At 40.1% G+C, this 19052-nt stretch overlaps 2 protein-coding genes across 6 annotated transcripts; one reads left to right on the top strand and one right to left on the bottom strand.

Moving 5' to 3' along the window:
• Positions 1-150: 150 nt before the first annotated feature.
• Positions 151-6571, bottom strand: LOC148393366 (calpain-2 catalytic subunit-like). Its single transcript, XM_088384225.1, has 21 exons — positions 6267-6571; positions 5393-5462; positions 4936-5054; positions 4530-4663; positions 4286-4454; positions 4119-4202; positions 3923-4008; positions 3665-3739; positions 3293-3450; positions 2982-3151; positions 2877-2888; positions 2530-2741; positions 2417-2453; positions 2265-2330; positions 2099-2156; positions 1945-2009; positions 1609-1677; positions 1280-1358; positions 1044-1160; positions 885-940; positions 151-813 (listed from the first exon to the last, which is right to left on the bottom strand). The coding sequence occupies exons 1-21, from the start codon at positions 6501-6503 to the stop codon at positions 790-792; spliced, it is 2097 nt and encodes a 698-aa protein (XP_088240351.1). The 5' UTR covers positions 6504-6571; the 3' UTR covers positions 151-789.
• A 1725-nt stretch (positions 6572-8296) lies between these two features.
• fam135a (family with sequence similarity 135 member A) lies at positions 8297-18523 on the top strand. 5 transcript variants are annotated; one of them, XM_088384221.1, is made up of 22 exons: positions 8301-8591; positions 9520-9652; positions 10455-10534; positions 10658-10797; positions 10876-10946; positions 11055-11228; positions 11381-11507; positions 11722-11875; positions 12231-12308; positions 12697-12746; positions 13392-13550; positions 13648-13721; positions 13820-13974; positions 14091-15203; positions 15618-15948; positions 16032-16192; positions 16272-16363; positions 16445-16542; positions 16684-16835; positions 16914-17024; positions 17094-17207; positions 17516-18523. In XM_088384221.1, exons 2-22 carry the CDS (start codon positions 9576-9578, stop codon positions 17719-17721), a joined length of 3717 nt encoding a protein of 1238 aa, XP_088240347.1. In that variant the 5' UTR covers positions 8301-8591; positions 9520-9575; the 3' UTR covers positions 17722-18523. The 5 variants fall into 5 exon arrangements, with proteins under 5 accessions (XP_088240344.1, XP_088240342.1, XP_088240346.1 ...); XM_088384220.1 differs by having other exon boundaries at positions 8300-8591; positions 14091-15948; XM_088384218.1 differs by having other exon boundaries at positions 8297-8591; positions 9523-9652; positions 14091-15948; positions 16914-17207.
• The last annotated feature ends 529 nt before the right edge of the window (positions 18524-19052 follow it).

Here is a 19052-nt window from a genome sequence, read left to right as displayed (position 1 = left end):
GGAAGTGGGTATCAATGCATATTAAAGTATTTAGAAACTATTTACTCAGTCCTCCCATGTATTAATCAAGCCCCATTTATCCCCATTTATCCCCATGTAGAGAAAAAACAAAGTTTGAGTTGTCATCATTCCAAAACTGAGTCTTAAACGTGAAGCTCCCCAAAAATCTTTATTGAATAAACAGAATTTACGATGGATTATTTTGTAGAACAATCATTCCCTTAACTGACAGATTAAGTTACACACCATATCCAAAGAAAAATGCATTCAAAACAGAGCAAATATTCATTTAAGGGAGGAGTTTGCATTAAAAGAAATCTTATTCATACTTTGTCAAATTTGTTAACAGTCAGTATAAAGCTGGGAGTAATTAATTATTTAGTAACATGATATGAAAAACTAAAACATTCCTCCCAATTTTGTACCTTATTTCAGAAACCACCACACCTGACAAAAAACAACCAATGACAAAAGTTTGACCAACAACGAGTCAATCATTTGTCTCCATTTTGTGACAACCATTAACAATGAAATCAAGAAGCAGTGAAATGATAATAATTCAACAAATGGACTCTATTTGCACATCAATTATGGGAAACTCTTACTGAAGGCTAAACCTAAACTCTGTCGGTCACAATTCACAATAACTGCGAACATGTGCTCTTGTGAGGCTTTAATAGTAAAGTAAGGCTACGTCTAAATTTTGCATGTGTTTTTTTAAACTGCAAACTCCCCATTTAAGTGATGATTGTTCTTTTCTTCTTCTTTTAAAGAGTATAAGCAGCTCCTCTATAACATGGACAATTCCAGCCACTGGGAAGAAAAACAAAAGCAAAGAAATGTTATTGTCAAGTATAACTTCATATTTTCACTCCACCTCATACCTGCAAGTAAGTCAACTCTATAACACCAGAACCATTGTCTATGGACTGGAATGCATCTGTTGGGAAGAAAGGTTGCAATTATTTTTTGAAATTTGTTCATACAATACAAATCAAAAGTTTTGAAACACCTTCACGTCAATGTTAGGTAGACACACTCACGGAAAAGTGACTCCAAGCGGATAAGGCAGCAAACAAAGTTGTCAAAGTCTATGGTGTAGTCTGGTTCCCTGTAGCGAGCAACGACGATCTGGTGCAACTGGTTGTTGAGTGAGAAACCTGCAAACCAAATTTCAAATAACAAAAAAATGTCACCCACAGATTACACATGTCCCTAAAGTGAGTCGATGTCAAGTTCTAATCAAAACATCATCTGACATTATTTGAAATGGACTCACCAGCATCTTCTACTGCTAACCGCATCTCAGAAGAGCTCATGCAGCCACTGTTGTCTGCATCTTTTTCTTTGTAAATGTCCTAATGGGAGAACCAGACTTCTCATTATCTGCAACCACCAATCGAACTAAATACGTAAAATAGTCACCAGCCACAGTATTAGTCGGCAAAATAGAATTCAAGCCGTGATCATAACAATTGCCTCTAATGATGATGCAGTGTAGTTATACACAAGTCCAAACTGAGCATTATTATTTCAATAAGGTGCAATTTTAATGATAGCCGTTCATAATGCTGTAGCCAATGAAAACCGGGTTTAAGAGTTGCTTACCAAAAACTTTTCAATCTTGGTCCACAAAATCTTAAATTCCACCACTCCTAGTTTGCCGCTTCCATCTTTCTTTGAAGGGATTGTTAAAGTTAATGCAAAGTTCATTTAATGCAGACAAATTCACAACTAATTGGGTGTTAAGTTAACTAATTGTACACACATCAACAATCTTCTTTTTTTTTTTTTTTTTTTTTGCAGGGTGGTTTATACCGTGTTTATCTTATGATGTCATATTTTTCCGTAACTGACTTCTAAGAAATGGAATCAAGCCACATCCAGATATATTTATTTGAACTGCCTTCTTGCAGTGTGTTGGAATCAAGGCTCAAAGGATACGTCAAGCAGGTTCACCATGTTGCGACACGTGGTCAAGCTGAACCCATCAGTTTTGATGTCCCCTCCTGAAAATGGAACAAGGATCAAGTTATTTGTGGATCAGATGGAGGTACTAACTGCTCATATTGAATTAGCTTGAGAAACTTTCTCTTACGGTTTTTAACCACTCTGTTGAGGATTCTCTGCAGCTCAAATGCAGAAATCTCCACATCCTAAAAGTCAAATGAAAATGATTACACATTTATACTTGAATAAAAAAAAAAAAAGAAGTGTTTCAATCAAGTACTTGAAGAGGAAACATTCAAGTATTGATGACTCACATGTCCGGCCAGCTGTCCAAACAGTCTCTTGAACCTGTCATCAATATCGCCTTCATCTATGTCAATCTAAAGAGTAAAAATTGAAGAGAAAAAAAATCTGGATGATTTGCCACTCCACCCTGCTGCATTTTGACCAAGCAAAATGATTTTACCTGTTCAACATGGCAATCAACGGGATCGTCAATCTCACTGACAACAGACAAAGATAATTGCTTTACATCTTAATTAAATCACACTGCTCAATATTACACCCTGTAATACATACTGAAAATCCGCTGGTTTCTCGGAGAACACCCGTATATAAAAGTCTCCATTCTTGTTAGGCTCAAATGTGGAGGGAATGATGAGGTACTCCCCAGGGGGCAGATGGTGACGGCTGCTCACTTCTCGGAGATTGATGAAGGTCTCAGAGCGTGCTGCTGAGCGGTTACGCAAGAAGAAATTTTTCTTCAGGTGCACTTGCGTGGCGCCATAATACTGGAAAATGACACATAGAAAAGTCACATGAGAATATGTCGACACATTGTGGTGGGAAAATGTAACATCAATGCAGTATTTTAAACAGAGATAGCGTGTTGCAGAGAAACAAATGTCTGATTTTTCCACTCCCACCTCCTCAGGCAGCTGGAAAAAAAGACAAAAACAAATCCACAATAAGAAAAGAGGGTCGGTGATATGTAGCGTCAGTGTTTTATTTTGACTTCCAGTGACGTTCACCTCATACATGAGGAAGCCAATGGTCTCCATATCCTCCCCCATTTTTCTCCTGCGACGTTTGTTCTTCTGCATCAATCCTACGATGAATGTGCAGCCGTCTTCTCCGTCATAGGGGTCATCGTCCACTTTGTCAAGTTTTATGACAAACTGAGGATTTGTCCAGAAGGTTTCTAAGCAAATGAAGAACAACAGCGTTTTGGCAGCAACTAACAAATTAAATTAAATTAAATTAAATTAAAAAATAAATCAATTCTGACTTTATGAATCATCAACAAAAAAACAAATCAGGAAAAATAAGTTATGTCAAGTACCAGGATAGTTTCTGCAGCCACCAGCAGAAACTCCACGTCTCCAGGTTTCTTCAAACTCTATCTCCGCCCACTTCCTGTACTCTGATGTTAGGGCATCGGGTGTGAGGTTGCAAATCTCTATACGAGAATATTCTCTCAGGAAGTCAGAAAATGACATCCTATTGGAGAGCAGAGAGAGGGTGAGCACAAAAATAATTAATTCTAGTGAAAGAAACAGTATAAACATTCAAATCCACACTTTTTTCTTTTTTTCCTTGGATTTACTTGGCTCATGACCGTAATCAGCTATAAGATCTTGCCTCTTTACCATTTTCATGTGTGTGTGTGTGTGTATACGTGTGCATGTGTGCGACTGTCAGAGTGATCAATTACCAGAACTCCCCATCTTCCTGGCGGTTAGTCAGCCTCTGGCGGTCATCATCGCTTACATATCTCCACTCAGAAGAACTACAAAAATAGATTTTATTCAAATTTTGCAGGAGGGGGGGGGGGGGGGGGGGGGGCATGTATATGAATGAACACTACCGACCACACGCCATCGTGAGAGGTGAAGCCACTGGCGGCCATCTTATGTTGCTATATGCTATTTTTAAATTACCGTGCATTGATTTAGCACTGTTTACTACTCACTTGTCACTCCAGGCTCCATTCCACTCCACCTGACCCCATGGATTCCTGAGTCTGATCAGCTCCTCCATACTTCCTCTGTACTCCACCTAACATTTAATACAGAAATGAAACCACTTATCTAGTGTGTTTGCTATTTGATCAACTTTAGTTGTCTCTGTTGTCATGAGTATAAGCAATCCTGTGAGGCTGACTTTACCCGCTCAGCTGCTGTCACAGAGTAGGCGTGGCCCTTCACCAGCTTGCGATGAGTAATAGCTTCAGAGTCGGCTGCACTGGTGATCTGGGATGAACAGAAGTGTCAGTAACTATGGCGACAGATCGTGACCAATGTAATTATGAGTGCAGCAAGAAGTTCAAACTGACATCAATGGAGCATCCCAGAAGCGAGCCTCTTTCCAGGGCCTTCCTTAAGATATTAAAGAGGTGAGGATCGGGGTTGGATAGGTCATGCCTCTCAGCGATGCCTCCAGTGAAGTCCTCGAACCCTTCGGTGGTGCTTCCTCCTGAGAGAGCCTCGTAGCATCCATTTAACCTGTAGCAGCAAATGGAAGAAGGTGTAGAAGAATTCAGAAGCAACCCAGACACAGATCAGATGCTTCAGTCATACTTGGCATAGGCCTTCTCCAGCAAAGCACTCCAAAACTCAGATCCATCCTCTGAGTGGAGAAACAGCAGTTCTCCATCTCTGGTGGGTAAGCGGTCATCAACCACCACGTCCACCCAGTCACCAAACTGCCAGAACTAAAAATGCAAGAGGAAGTGCTGAAGCTAATTGTCTAACGTGCAAATTCACTTCCAGTTAGTCATATGCCAATTCAAGCCAGATTCTTTCAAATTCTCATGGGTGGCTAGCTCAGCTCACTTAAGGTGGACAAACAGGCTCGCTCACTCTAAACACCATCTCGGGACTGTTCCTCTTTGTTTCACATTATTTAAATTTTGTGTGTGTGTGTGTGTGTGTTCAATATTATATATATATATATATATATGTATATATATATATAAAAATATACCTCAAAATGGAAGATTCCAGCATAGTCCTCATCAAAACTTTGGTCATGCGGTACAACACGAGACAAAATCTGCTTGTTGAGTGTCAAGGATGCAATAGCCGCCAGGAGCCAGCAGTCACCTGACCACAAATTTGATTGTTTTACCAGAGAGCAAGAGCCGTTGGAAATTATGCTTCATATATGTACTATGTCATAGTTAAACCACAGTAACTTGTCTTGTCTTGTCTTGTCTTGTCTTGTCTGTTAACTAAAGCGCTCACCACTGAGCCCTACCTGTTTGGTCCAGACAGGGTGTAGACAGAGAGCTCCTTGACAAGCCAGTTCAACACATTTTGTACAAAGACTGCGCGTTTACTATCTTAAGGTGTTATACAGACCAGAGGAGTAAAAGCCATAATTTACAAGTATGCAAAGTATTTTTAAAAGAATTTTTGGTGAGTGTGTATGCATGTCTCACCAAGTGCTCCCTGACAAATGTCAGTCCTGGTGGCATCGCTCAGAATAAATTTGGGATTAGAAACAATTTCCTAAGAAAAAAAAAATGTCGTTAATGAGTAAAACATGTAACAGTACAGTATTTTTGTTGTTGTTGTTCAGACACAGAGGAAAATGTACATTATCTGGGCACATGTACCGCTGCCACATGATTTCAGATTTTGGCAGTATCATTGTGACGTGCATAGCTTTATGCAGGTAGCATATTATGTCATAATGAGTTAGCATGGTTTAAGATGCAATAGAGCAGGGAGGCACGGTAGAGTATTTACTGCCAGAAACAAAATAAAAAGACACTTTAAATAAATAAAGATCCATAGTAACAAACAAACACAACGATACAACAAGGACTGGAAGAAACTAAGGAACGAAGTAAACAGGAAAGACAGAGGAACACCTGGGCAAGATGCAAATTGCAGAGGAAGCAATGAGAATGCATAAGGGACAGTTTAACAAACAAAAGTGGAAACGCCCCAAGATATATAACACGCAAAACAGGATACAAACGATAAGAAATCAAATTTTAATTATATATACAGGACTTTCTCAGAAAATTAGAATATTGTGATAAAGTTTTTTATTTTCTGTAATGCAATTAAAAAACAAAAAAGTCATACATTCTGGATTGATTACAAATCAGCTGAAATATCGCAAGCCTTTGATTAATTTAATTTTTGTTTTTTTGATAGCATTACAGAAAATAAAGAACTTTATCACAATATTCTAATCTTCTGAGACAGTCCTGTAAATGCAATAGTACCTCCCTTTAAAATACAAACTGTAAAGCCCTAGAAATTCAGAAAAATTAGTATTTGTGTCATCACTGCTGTACCCACCGTGGGTCTCAACCACTTGATGCCTCGAACTTTATAGGATCCGGGTCCAAGTTCATTGAAGCCCAAGGATGCTGGAAGTGGCTCAAAGCTTTCATCCTCAAATAGGCGTCCTCTTTCCAGGCAGCTTCGCTTCAAAGCCTCAAAGTCCTGGTTCAGGTATGGCACTGCCTTATCGTTAGTTCCGATGCCTTGCAATTTGTCTCGGTTGTGCTGAAGCTTTTGTACAATGCCAGACATTTTCAGTGTCTTCTCAGTGACCCGTGCTGTCTGGTACTCTTCACTTAATGTCTGTGATGGGTTGGCACACAACAATGTCGACTCAGGTGTGACCACGCCTTGTTTCTCATACCACCGGGGTGTTTAACTACGTGGCATTTGTAACAATGTCAAAATAAATTACATAAGCAGGAAGGTTCCTGAGTCATCAGTACTATTAAGTGGTGGTTTATTACTGCCCCCTAATTTATACATTTGAAACACATTTGCATAGCTTTGTGATATGGGAGTCAGTAGTCCAAAATGTTTATTTAAATCTTCAGTTTTTCCCATCTCAAAACTACATTGACACTCTCAATCATTTTCAAAATATCATACTGTTACCCTAAAAAACAAACATGTTCCTTGCTTGTGTGCTCCATCTCCCCTGCTAGTAGATTACCAGGCACGGCCGTTGCAGAGAAACAAGACAAAACAATTCAAGAGAAATTAATTTGTACCATATACACATAGTGACAACCAACTCGCAGATGCAGCCGTCCTACCTGAAGTATATCAACCTAAATTTTTCTGGAGTTTTAAACATTTCTGATTGAGAAAAAAACAGATTAAGAATGCTTGAATGATGACCTTGCCATATCATGGAATTTTGAGAACGACTAAGATGAATGTGTATTTGCATGCTTACTGAGTAGCATTTCCACTTTAATGAGACAGCCAACAATGCTGTCAAAGTCGATTGCATAGTGAACATCAGCATTGCAATCGAGCAACCTGCAGTATAGCACTGTTGACGTAAAAACCTGTGGACAAACATCACTTGTCATTATTTTTTCAAAGGTACTGAGGTCATTGTCAACGCTTAGGGATTACTTGAGATCCGCCAGGGTGTCGCATAAAACCGGCATTAAGTTTCACAGCCTCTCCCATGCTTGTTGTGTTCTTGTGGCGAGTGAATGAAGTTGACACGATCCACCCCCGTCTGACCGGCTTATCCAGTTTACTGTTAACTGCTCCACAGCACAAATGAGTCAGAACACTGTTGAGCCCATCAAATGAAGGGTAAAATAGCATCGACCCACCCACTAACACAATAAAAAGAGGTGTGGTGCCTTTTTTTTTAAGTCAGTCAAAATAAAAATAAAAAAAGTGGTATGGGAATACGATTAGAGGTGGCGGCCAGTAAGTAACAGCAAGGTGTGACCTTAGCGTTACTACATTAATGGCAAGGAAACATTCAGTCCATTCAATAGTACAGATAGTTTGTTTGTTTTGTTTTAATTGCGTATAGTCAAATATTACAAAGCCTCCTGTTTGTTTTCAGACAAAAAAGTCTTGCATAAAACCATTTGCAGATGAAATTGAAGGAGCAGAATAAACACAAAGGGAGAGAAAAAAAAGCCATTCGGAAAGAAGTGAAAAGAAACATAGCTTATTAGCTCTCACCCCTTTATTGAAAAGTAATTATATGCACATATAATATATATAATAACATAATATACATGCATGTATACATACTTATCTATTCACAGGCAAAAATATCTATACTCCTATACACATGGCATAAGTATACATATCCATGGCTACATACATATCCATCCATCCATCCATCCATCCATCCATCCATCCATCCATCCATCCATCCATCCATCCATCCATCCATCCATCCATCTATCCATCCATCCACACGCGCACACGCACTGCAGCAGTATGCACTGAAAGATTAAATAACATAAAGATAAATTTTTTTTGTGTTTATTTCTAATTCAGCCTCAATTAAACTCTTGCAGTCTCGGTTTGAGAGGAACTTGCTCCAGTGCTGCATCGACTGCACCTCTAGCGTGTGTGCGCATGAACGCTCGCTCGTAAATGGGCAGTTTTAGCTACGCTACTGACAGCCGTTCAGATTGTGCTCGGACTATTCACAATCTGCAGAGTAAATGGCCAATCTGTCATTTAAAAAGCGGCTGTCCTCTCTGTTTTTTCAGAAGGTGGGCGAGTTATTGAGCAACTAAGAAGGCTATTCCGCTTGGACGTGGCAGAGGAAAGCAATATAGCAGGAAAGGAATACGTTGGTTAGCTAGCTAATGTTAGCTTGCCAGTGCAATGGTGAGTGAGGTTTTAGCTTCTTGTAAGCTAATCTTATTTTGCTAGCTATAACATTGCTACTTGTCAGTGCAACGCGGACTGACACTAGCGATTGTTACGCCGGTATCAGCTATTTGACGTTTGTGTGCGCTGTTGCGAGATGATTTGTTGACCCCACTTGACATGTTGTGGGCCCTCAAGCGAATCCTTAGCAAGAGTCACTCCCCACTTGAAACAGCAAGACACCATTGCTGAGTTTAGGAGTCTGCCAGTTCGGGACTAGTAGTGTCTACCCTACTCGTGCCGCACTTTACGATGCAGTTACACCTCTAAGGTTTTTTTTTTCCATGGGTAACAAATTGAGACAAGTCTGTCTTGGTCTTCTTAAAAACAATAAGCTTAATGTTGAACTTAACCTGCAGAGCTATTTTCGCCAACTGTCCTACTTTCGTGCGTGTTACAATTTAAAAATACGCAAGCTAAGCACATTTATTTATACTGTATATACGAGTGGTCGGAAATGTTTTGAACAAGTAATGCATTGGCGGAAACAGACAGTCAACAATCTGTTTATTTTCTCATTTGCATAATATTAGTAAAATACTGTCGTTCATTTTAATAATTCATTCTAAATGTTTTATGTTATTATAGAAATTAATCTGGTTAAATATTGTATGTAATTGCTATTAATAATTATAATATTAATGAATCAATCAATTACTAAGTAAATAAAAACTGCATGTGCTGTATATCGTCATCGCCTTCCTAAGGCACAAAAAAGCTGAATCAGATTGTGAGTATATAATATTTATTAATCATTTATAGGGGGTAGTGCTATGACCCCTGGACGGGGATGACGCTAAAGCTGTTCATCACTCAACTCTCGTTTATTTAACTCATATTCATACTTCTCTTTGTAATAACTGTTATATGTATCTGTTTTCTTTAGCAGGCCTTTATATGTGTCCCAGATGATGTGAGGCAACTCAGCGTGTAGGCACCACCATGACTGAAGTTCAGGCCACGGTGGAGTTCTCAGTGGAGCTCCACAAGTTTTACAATGTGGACCTGTTCCAAAGAGGGTGAGTTAGACTTGATCATGTCAAACTTTGGAGCAAGCTAATTATATTGGTGCAATCACCATGGGTCAAGGGATATGCCAAAGGTCATGGCACATACATTAGTTCAGTTCACATTGGGTGTAGTGATAATGAATGAAATGTTAAATGAAGTTTGAGTTTTGTGTAGAGGAACAGCTTTAATGCCTTTTAAAATTAAATATCAGCAACATATTACAAATAGGTAAAATCAATAATTTGTCTTTTCCAGGACCAAATGATACAGACAAGTTCAATACTAACAGTTTGAACATGAAAAATTATTGTGCAATGAAAAGTACACTCTTTTTGTGCTAAACAAGTCGTTCTTATTTGCATATTTAAATGAGTAAGTTTTACTTTCTGCCAGAAGCATAAAATACTGTAGCTAGTCATGATGTGCATTTGCCAGAAGCTAAACTGCACTGTTTTTTGATGGAGGAGGCACGTAAATAAAGTGTGAGGCTGTTCCACCTTGTGTCTCTTGCCATTCCTTTGTATGTGATTAGCATATTTTATTTATTCGTAGGTAATTTTGAACTGCGGCAAAACAAAACCCTGCCTCGTCTCAGCATTACATGAAACAGTTCAACTCATGTAGATGAGTGACTGCAAAAAGAAAGTGCTTATTATTTATTCAGGAAGGGTTTGTCGTCATTTTACAAATCAAGCCACTGGGAGGTAGTGGTAGTTTATTCATTTATTTGTGACACACGAGACTGCACAAACATTATGTAAGTCATGTCACATCAGTGTGTGTGTTTTTCTTTAATATTTTAATTTTCAGGTTCTACCAGATTCGTGCTAGTCTGAAGATTCCACCTCGGGTGCCGCATAAAATTGAAGCCAGTCTTCTTCACCCAAGCGGTAATTACACTATATTTGTGAGGATGTTAAAAATGTTTTCATGCACCGGGTTTTATGTTGTTAGGATTATAAAGAAGACATTCATGTGCATCACTGGGTCCACAAATGGTCTTCTTTGTCCAGGCTCTGATCTCGCATTTCCCGCTTCTGTCCAAGATGATGTCATCTCCAGCAAAACCTTTCAGATTCTTTACAAGAATGAAGAGGTTGTCGTCAACGATGTGCTCATCTTTAAAGTCATGTTGCTTCTGGATGAGAAGAAGGTTTTTGTTTTTAACTGTACTTTTGTGGAATATTGTATTGCATGCTTTTAACTGTTCTCTAAAAACACTCTAAAACAGGTGGAGGATTTCCTCTCTGATTTGGATTTCCAGCTTCTGTTAGATTTGTATTTCACTGATGGTGATTACACGTAAGTGTTGCATGCTGTCTCACATCTTACTGGTATTCTCAAAGTATTTTTATGCGAGTGTGATAAAGCTAATGAATTATGTTTGTTCTTTTTGTTTCATATTTACAGACCAGATGAGCCAAGCTCATTACAGAATATCAGCAGCCGCACACTCCGTTTGCACTTTAGCCTTCAGCGAGGCATCCACCAGCACATTAACGTCATGTTTGACTACTTCCACCTTTCGGTCATGTCCGTCGCTATTCACGCCTCCCTTGTGGCGCTACATCAACCACTTATCAGGTAAAACCGCTTCATACCTCAGCAAAGTCTTCCAGTCACATTTTGGCAAACCTCATATTTGCCTTTTATTGCTACACAAAGAACTTCACATTCACAGATTTTACAATAACATATGCTGAATTTCGCATACTTACATATACTTTTCTGCCTAGTTTTCCTCGGCCAGTGAAGACAACATGGCTTAATCGCAATGCCCCGGCACAGAGCAAGGACTCAGTTATCCCGCCTCTAGAGAACGTGGTGTTTGGCAGCAGTTATGTCAAGCAGGTGTCAGCAGATGTAAGTTATCACACTAGTTCAATATTAAATTGAGTTTTGTTATTTACTGTAATATTGGAATTATATTTCATGTAAGACTTGAACAGGAAACCTCATTTTGAAATATTGGGAATACTGGAATACAAAATGTTATTACAATTTTATAATAATGTAAAAAAAATTTGTAAGAGCTCAGTCTTTTATCTCCTCATTTTTTCTCTTCTTAATCCCTCAGGGCAGGTCATTCCTGGTATCCGACCACTGTGTGCAGCATGCCCTCACCCTCCACCATAACATGTGCTCCAGTCTCTTACTTGCCTACCAGGGCCTGTTTGACTACTTCACCAATGTCACTAAGGACCTGCCATCTTCCCATCGTATGGAATTAGGTAAACAGCATCCTTGTTCATTCATTCAAAGCAAACTGTACATGCAATGGAATGCATGCTTGTCTGTAGTCATTGATATTTCTGAAGCATTACACGCAAGTTATATTTCATATTCTCATGTCATTTCATCCGAATGAAAATGTTGGACCCATCAAAGAATTTCCAAATTAATTTGCAGTGATTACATCTATTAGCCCCGCACACCAAATCCTAATCATTAAAATGCCCAGGCGCAACTCAATATTATGTTAATGACTCACCAAAACTAATATGCACCGGTGGACAAATACTAAACCATCCCAAAAGGACGAATTAATAAAAAGGTTAAACATGACTATATGTGGAATCTTACTAGCCAAGCCCAGCATTCAAGTCCTATATGAGCGAGTACTAAGAAGACCCTATCCCCGAAGTCAAAGGCACGTCTACATAGGTATGTCCTGCCCCTTACTATGCATACCTCGAATCAGCCTGCCTTTCTCTCCTTTTTCCCCCTCTTCACTCCACTTATCTTGTATCTATACAAAAAATGGCACACTCCTATTGCGACCATATACTGAGCAAATGCAACTAAACTGCTGCCAACTTTTTCCTCCCTGTCTCTGTTGCACACTTTTGAAGTCGTGGTAGTAGCCACCGACTTGAATAACGGTCATTCTTTTCTGATCTTATCGTCTTGTCCTAGAATAATGATTACTTTCCCCACACGAGTACTCTCTAACACTGCACTGTTGTTCAGTCTTTCTCAGACATATCCATGTAGTCATCAGGTAAACTACACAAGTAAATCACAGGGGCAACACTGTTCTCTTTCTTTTCAGAAAAACATGACTTGGAGGCCCGTCTCACTGAGTTATGTGAACAAGTGAAGGTAGGACCTGTTGAATAATACAGCGATGCAAACATGTTCCACTCTCTAATAATGTAATAACTTTGTTCAAAGCAGACTGGCATGCCATCCATCAAAGTTGTTTTGGGAGGATAGACTGATAGTAATGTTTATTTTACAACATGAATTATTTGCTTCACTTTGTAGGTTATCTATGTTTCTATTACCATTTTATAATCTTAATATTTTCCTTTTTTTAACATTGTGTAAAAAGTGTAATAAGTTTTTAACACTATATGGATATCCATTTATTCCTTCATTCATCTCTTTGGAATGTAGGAGAAAACCAGACTACCCATAAAAAAAAAAAAAAAAAAAAAAAAAAAACAGTCAGGCACAGGGGGAACACGCAAAAGCCACATAGAGAGGCTGGAGCCAGAATTGAACCCTGCACCTTTAACCGGGGCGTGGACGTGCTAACCAGTGCACCAACATACTGACTGATATACAATTCATCAAAAACAAAATACTGTATACTAACTAGGATTTAGAGCCAGAGTGAACTTGACTTATAGATAATAACATGCATTTCCACTCCGTGGAATCTGTCTCTGCAAGTGTTTCTACTCTACCACTTGATGCTCACTAGAGCCCTCTGCTGGTGTTTTTTTTCCCCCTTCAAACTAGCAAAAAGCAGAGTCCCCTGACGAGTTGGCAGAACTGGTTAACATGAATCTTGCCCAGCTCTGCTCTCTGTTGATGGCTCTCTGGGGACAGTTTCTCGAGATTGTCTCCCTGCAGGAGCAAGTTGCTGCTCTTCTTGCTGTGGAGCACCACACACTAAGAGTGAGTTCAAACATCTAATCATTCAAACATGTAATCCTGGAATAACAAGCATTTCAAAGCAAACTTAATCTCGACCATGTACCTGCTGTTACTTCAGGTGAGGCGATTTGCAGAGGCCTTCTTCTGTCTCGAACATCCAAGACAGTCTGCTTTGGCCTATCAGGAGCTATAGTATGTTACGGTCTACTGTGAAAATCTTACTTTTGGTAAGATGATAGTGTACTTCCAGGTGTTAAATGAGTTATTTTCTTCTTTCCTCCCTCTGTCAGTGCCCACAGTCACCAGCAGATGACTAATGCCATCAAAAGTTCCAGCTACTTTCTTGCTCTGCCTCCACTTCCAGTGGAATGTGCAGATTTGGACGGCGACATTAGCTCTCTTCCGATAATTTTTGAGGATCGCTACCTAGATAGTATCACTGAAGGTCAGTGACAAACACTGGTGTACTTTTCGAAGGATCACAGAGTAGTTTTAAGTAACAAATGTGTTGTTTTTTTTTGTTTCTATATTTATCATGATCATCCTGGTTGGATTTTGAAGATCGCGACGGACCCTGGATGGGCATGCACAACACACGGTCTACGTCAGTGCCAAGTAAATCAGATAAATCTAGTTCTAAGGACTGCGCTGCAGTGGCCAGTCTTCTACCATCGGATTCTCAATGCACTTCTGCGACTAAAACCTGGTCTGACAGCTTTGAGCCACCTCCGAAATCCAAAGGAAAATCTGTCAAACTGAAAAAGAATTCAAAGATTGAGAATCCAAAGAAGCTAATTAGACATGGCTCCAAGGACTCAGTGATTCTGGTGGGTTATAAGAATCTCAAAGCTCCTTTTGCTGACCCTAACACCAAGCATAAGGAAGGGGGTGCTCCCCTGAACTCAGCGGAGGACCAAGATGCCTTGCAGGTGGACTCGATTAGTTGCTTAAGGACTAATGATGATTCCGTCTCTGACCCCGGTGCCTCGTTATCACATTTTATTAAGACTGTAGTTGAGACCGTCTCTGATGACAGTAGAACTTATACTGCTGCTTGTCATCAGACAGACACCGGAACTGGCGCTATGTGCCAACAACCTCCTAACAAAGACGACCAAGTCGATCGTAGTAACCAAATGCCGCTGCAGTGGTCTGCTGGACCTAAGCAAATTGATGTTAAACCAAGTCTCAAAAACGAAGGTGGAAAAGTTACAGTTATTACGCCGTGTCGGACTGATGGTGCGAATAACAGCAATATTCCAGAGATTACCCAGACAGAATGTTACTCTAGCCAGTCTGTGGTGGAGACAAAACAACATTGCCAGCATCCCTGTCTGGTCTCGGTACAAGTAAAGAGTGATTGTATCAGGCTGCCCGATGGAGCAGCCCCGAATGCCTCTTCCCGCCTCTCAGACTCCGGCATTGAGAGTGAGCCCAGCTCTTTTGCAGCTCATCTTGTTTCAGGGTCTCAGGGACTCAGTGTGGTTGACTCAACAATGGCTGGCCCCCAGCCAGAGAAGACGACAGTGAGTTCTGCTCTCAGGCCTGCACAGCCAAGCGAACTTCAACAGCGCTCTGAGGCAGCAGAGTCTCTTCAGCCAGAAGATAGCCGTGCTGCCAGAGGGGTTCAGTCATCGCTCACTTCTATCAATTCCTTGCCTTCAGACGATGAAGGTGAATATTCAAGTGGAGCTGACGTATTTTGCAGAAGGTCTAGTATTGTGGTACAGGAGCAGAGTGTTGTGTTTTCTGGGGAGCACACAAACAAACCCGCCGTTGATGCGGCCTGTCCCTCAGATTCCGGAACAGTAGATTCCCAGCTACTAAAATCTATCTGTGATTTTGAAATAGACCCCAACCATATTGGGAGTCCTGAGGGCAGACTGGAGGAGGACTCTGGTCTCGAGGCCTTCAAAGAGTCTCAGAGTGAACCCCAAACTGCATGCCACTCAAGTAACTCCGCCACTAGTAGCACTGACCTGGTAAAACGTGGCATGGTAGAGAATTATTTTGGCTCAACTTCCAGCACAGATGTATCTGAGATAAGCCCTATAGAAACCTCCGCTATCACTCTGGGAATCCAAACAGGTCCTCAAGTTGAGGAGGATGAAGATGAAGGTGAGCACGAAATGATCGAGAACGGCTACTACGAGGAAGGAGACGCCTATGCCTTTGTCAATGGGGTTGATGATGAGGAGCAAACTGGTGCTGATAGCTCAGCTGTTCAGGAGACGCAAGTTCTGTTCGAACAGCTCGTCATCGGCCACACCCACGAAAAGCAGGATTCTTCAAAAGCTTCTGACTGCTCCATCGTCGCCTCTGGTAGTACTGGGCAGAGGGCACGGAGACATCATCCTTCTTGCTCCATGTCTTGTAATCTCAAGTGGTATGAATGTGTACCTGCACCGCAGATGAAGGAGTGAGTTGTCATCTGACATTCACACATTACCGTTAGGCTCACATGAGAACAAAGCATTCATTGATTCAACTGTGATCATGTAGATTCATCAAGGCCAAGGAAGAAATGAAGCAATTGAAGCTTCCGGGCATCTTGTACAGTGAAGTTCCAGAGCTGGCGTCCACAGTACCCTACTTCAGCTTGGAGGAAGATGGAAGCTGCGACGAGGGCATTCATCTTATTGTTTGCGTGCATGGCCTGGATGGTAAGGCTTCACAGCATGTTTTTTTCCCCCCAAGCATTATATGCCATACGTGATGAAGTTGTTCCCCAAATTGCTGCAGGCAATAGTGCAGACCTGAGACTAGTGAAGACTTATCTGGAGCTCGGGCTCCCCGGTGCTCGTATAGACTTCCTTATGTCCGAGAGAAACCAGGTGATCTTTCCTGAACATTGTTTCATGATTTTTTTTTTTTGTGTGCAGTCAGCCTTATCATAACTTTTGCTTTCCACGCAGAATGACACCTTCGCAGACTTTGAGTCAATGACAGACAGGCTGTTGGATGAAATAATTCAGTATATTCAGCTTTACAACCTTACTCTTTCAAAAATAAGGTAATTGTAATGTTTTCAATTAGAATTTTCAATTCATATTTATTTATTGCATTGTACTTGTTTTTATTCATTTCAATTGGCACAGCTTCAGTTCAATACACTGAATTCTATACATACCTTAACCTCTACTTTTCCTTACAGTTTTGTGGGTCACTCGCTGGGGAATTTGATAGTTCGCTCTGTACTGACCAGGCCCAGGTTTAAATGTTACCTGAGTAGGTTACACACCTTCCTTTCACTCTCTGGTCCTCATTTGGGCACACTGTACAACAGTTCAGCATTGGTCAACACTGGTAGGTGTTGGGTCATGTCAGAGATTCTAATAATGGTGATAGCAGGCGGGATGCGGTTAAACAACTTGTTGTTTCTAGGCCTTTGGTTCATGCAGAAGTGGAAGAAGTCTGGATCATTGCTGCAGCTGACTTGCCGTGACCATTCAGATCCTCGACAGACTTTTCTCTATAAGCTCAGCAAGAAATCTGGTTTGTGGTGCTATTTTTGCTTATTTTGCTTTTTAGCTACAAGTACCTCCAATGATGTGTTGTCTGCAGGTCTTCAGTTCTTCAAGAATGTGGTTCTGGTGGGTTCACTGCAGGATCGCTACGTTCCCTATCATTCTGCTCGGATAGAGATGTGCAAAACGGCATTAAAAGATAAACAAACAGGTAGGATACCTCAGTATTAAACTGCTGAGACGCCCTTGTTCTGTTGCTCGTGTTCTGCATTTTTGTAAACATTCATTTCCATGCATTCTGTGTCTGCTAGCTATCTAAGCAGCATTTCTTTCATTAATTATTTTAAAGTGGAGAAGAGTCAGCCAAATAAGCAATATGAACAGCTCATTAAAGATTTGAACCTGTTCAGTGTTTATTTTTAATTTTTGTCATGGACTCTGGACAGAGCTTTATCTGTCCTGTTGTAAACCCTTGGGCTATTTGACATGACAAAAATGTTTCCAATACGGCGTTACCAGGTCCCGTGTATGCTGAGATGATTGAAAATCTGCTGCTGCCAGTACTTCAGAACAAAGACTGCAACCTCGTCCGATATGATGTCATCCACGCGCTTCCCAACACAGCCAATTCTCTCATCGGTCGGGCTGCCCACATCGCTGTTCTCGATTCAGAGATCTTCCTGGAGAAGTTCTTCCTCGTTGCCGCTCTCAAGTTCTTTCAGTAGAACTGCATGAGGGAAAAGAGAATGTGGAGCTAATACCTCACTTCATTTGAATTTTACTCCAGTGACCATTGTTGGACTACTTATATACACTTTTTAATGAACCAAGTCATGCATCCTAATTAATTTTTTCTCTCTCTGTTCACAGTAATAATGGAGTTTGGTTTTATTTTTCTACTGCCAATCATGTGTTTGCAACATTTCTGCCAAGTTTTCATTATTCTTTTCATTGTTATTTATGTATGTTCCTATACAACTGTATATTTGATTCATTTTAGCTGTTGAAATGAAACTAGAGCTGCTACATTGTTAAAATGGAAAGTCTGCACATAGTCACCATTTGAAAACCAGTTTTTAGAGACCTTGCATTCATTTGCACCACAACTACATTTTACAAGCTTTTGTACAGAAAAGTCATTTGTACAGGTTGCTTTTGTATTGACTATTTTCCATCCTTTTTTAAAAGAAATGTTTGGATTTGAAACAGCAATGTTATGCTCAGACTTTGAAGCTTTTAATTTGTTTTTAATTCTTTATGCAGCATTGTGCACATTTGCCAACACGGTGTTGGAGAAAATAAAACTAAAGCATAACATTTTCTCACAGGGAGCTTAAGCTATGCTCATTGTTGAACAAAAGCACATTTGATTTATGTCACCTGTTTATTGGGAACGTATTGCCAGTATTTGGTTGGTGACATTGGGTGATATTGTCAACTGGAAAGCATTGTTTGGACTAAAACGTGTTTTATTGGTAAATGTTTATATTATTGTACCATTAAAATTGACTCTATAATTTCTGCAGAGTATGTTGTTGCTTTTATGTACACATGTCAAACCCCTCAGTAGATGGCAGTGTTTATTAACCAAAGCATTCTGGCAAATTTGTATTTCACAGCACATGTATTGCATAAGCAAAGATTTATGGTGGAAATATGTTGAGTGAAGTTCATCAAAAGATCTAATTATAGTGGTGGACACACTGTGGTCAGGAACCGCTCCACGCCCTTTCCATCCCCAGGGCAACGTTTACTGGCAACATTGAAAATACTTTAAAATGTACTTCGAAAGAAATACCCCGCTAAGTAAAACAAAAAATCCGACTGACTAATTCACACTATAAATTTCAAACTCTAATAATTAGATATTCATTAGATTATTGTCTAATTGTAGTTCTAAATCGACCCCCCCCCCCCCCCCCCCACACACACACACCCCTAAATCAGGTTTCTCCTAAACATCCCATACATGAGGTAAATATTTAATATATTAATTCAACAAGATTTTATTTTTATCCATCCATACCCTTTAAAAATTGTGACTTTTCCTCCGGTA

The sequence above is a fragment of the Syngnathus floridae genome, chromosome 9 (assembly GCF_059516105.1).
Source record: "Syngnathus floridae isolate MCC-2025c chromosome 9, RoL_Sflo_1.0, whole genome shotgun sequence".
NCBI classification, from domain to species: Eukaryota; Metazoa; Chordata; class Actinopteri; order Syngnathiformes; family Syngnathidae; genus Syngnathus; species Syngnathus floridae.
Note: the sequence above shows the minus strand (reverse complement) of the source record. Positions and strands in the feature narration are given on the sequence as shown.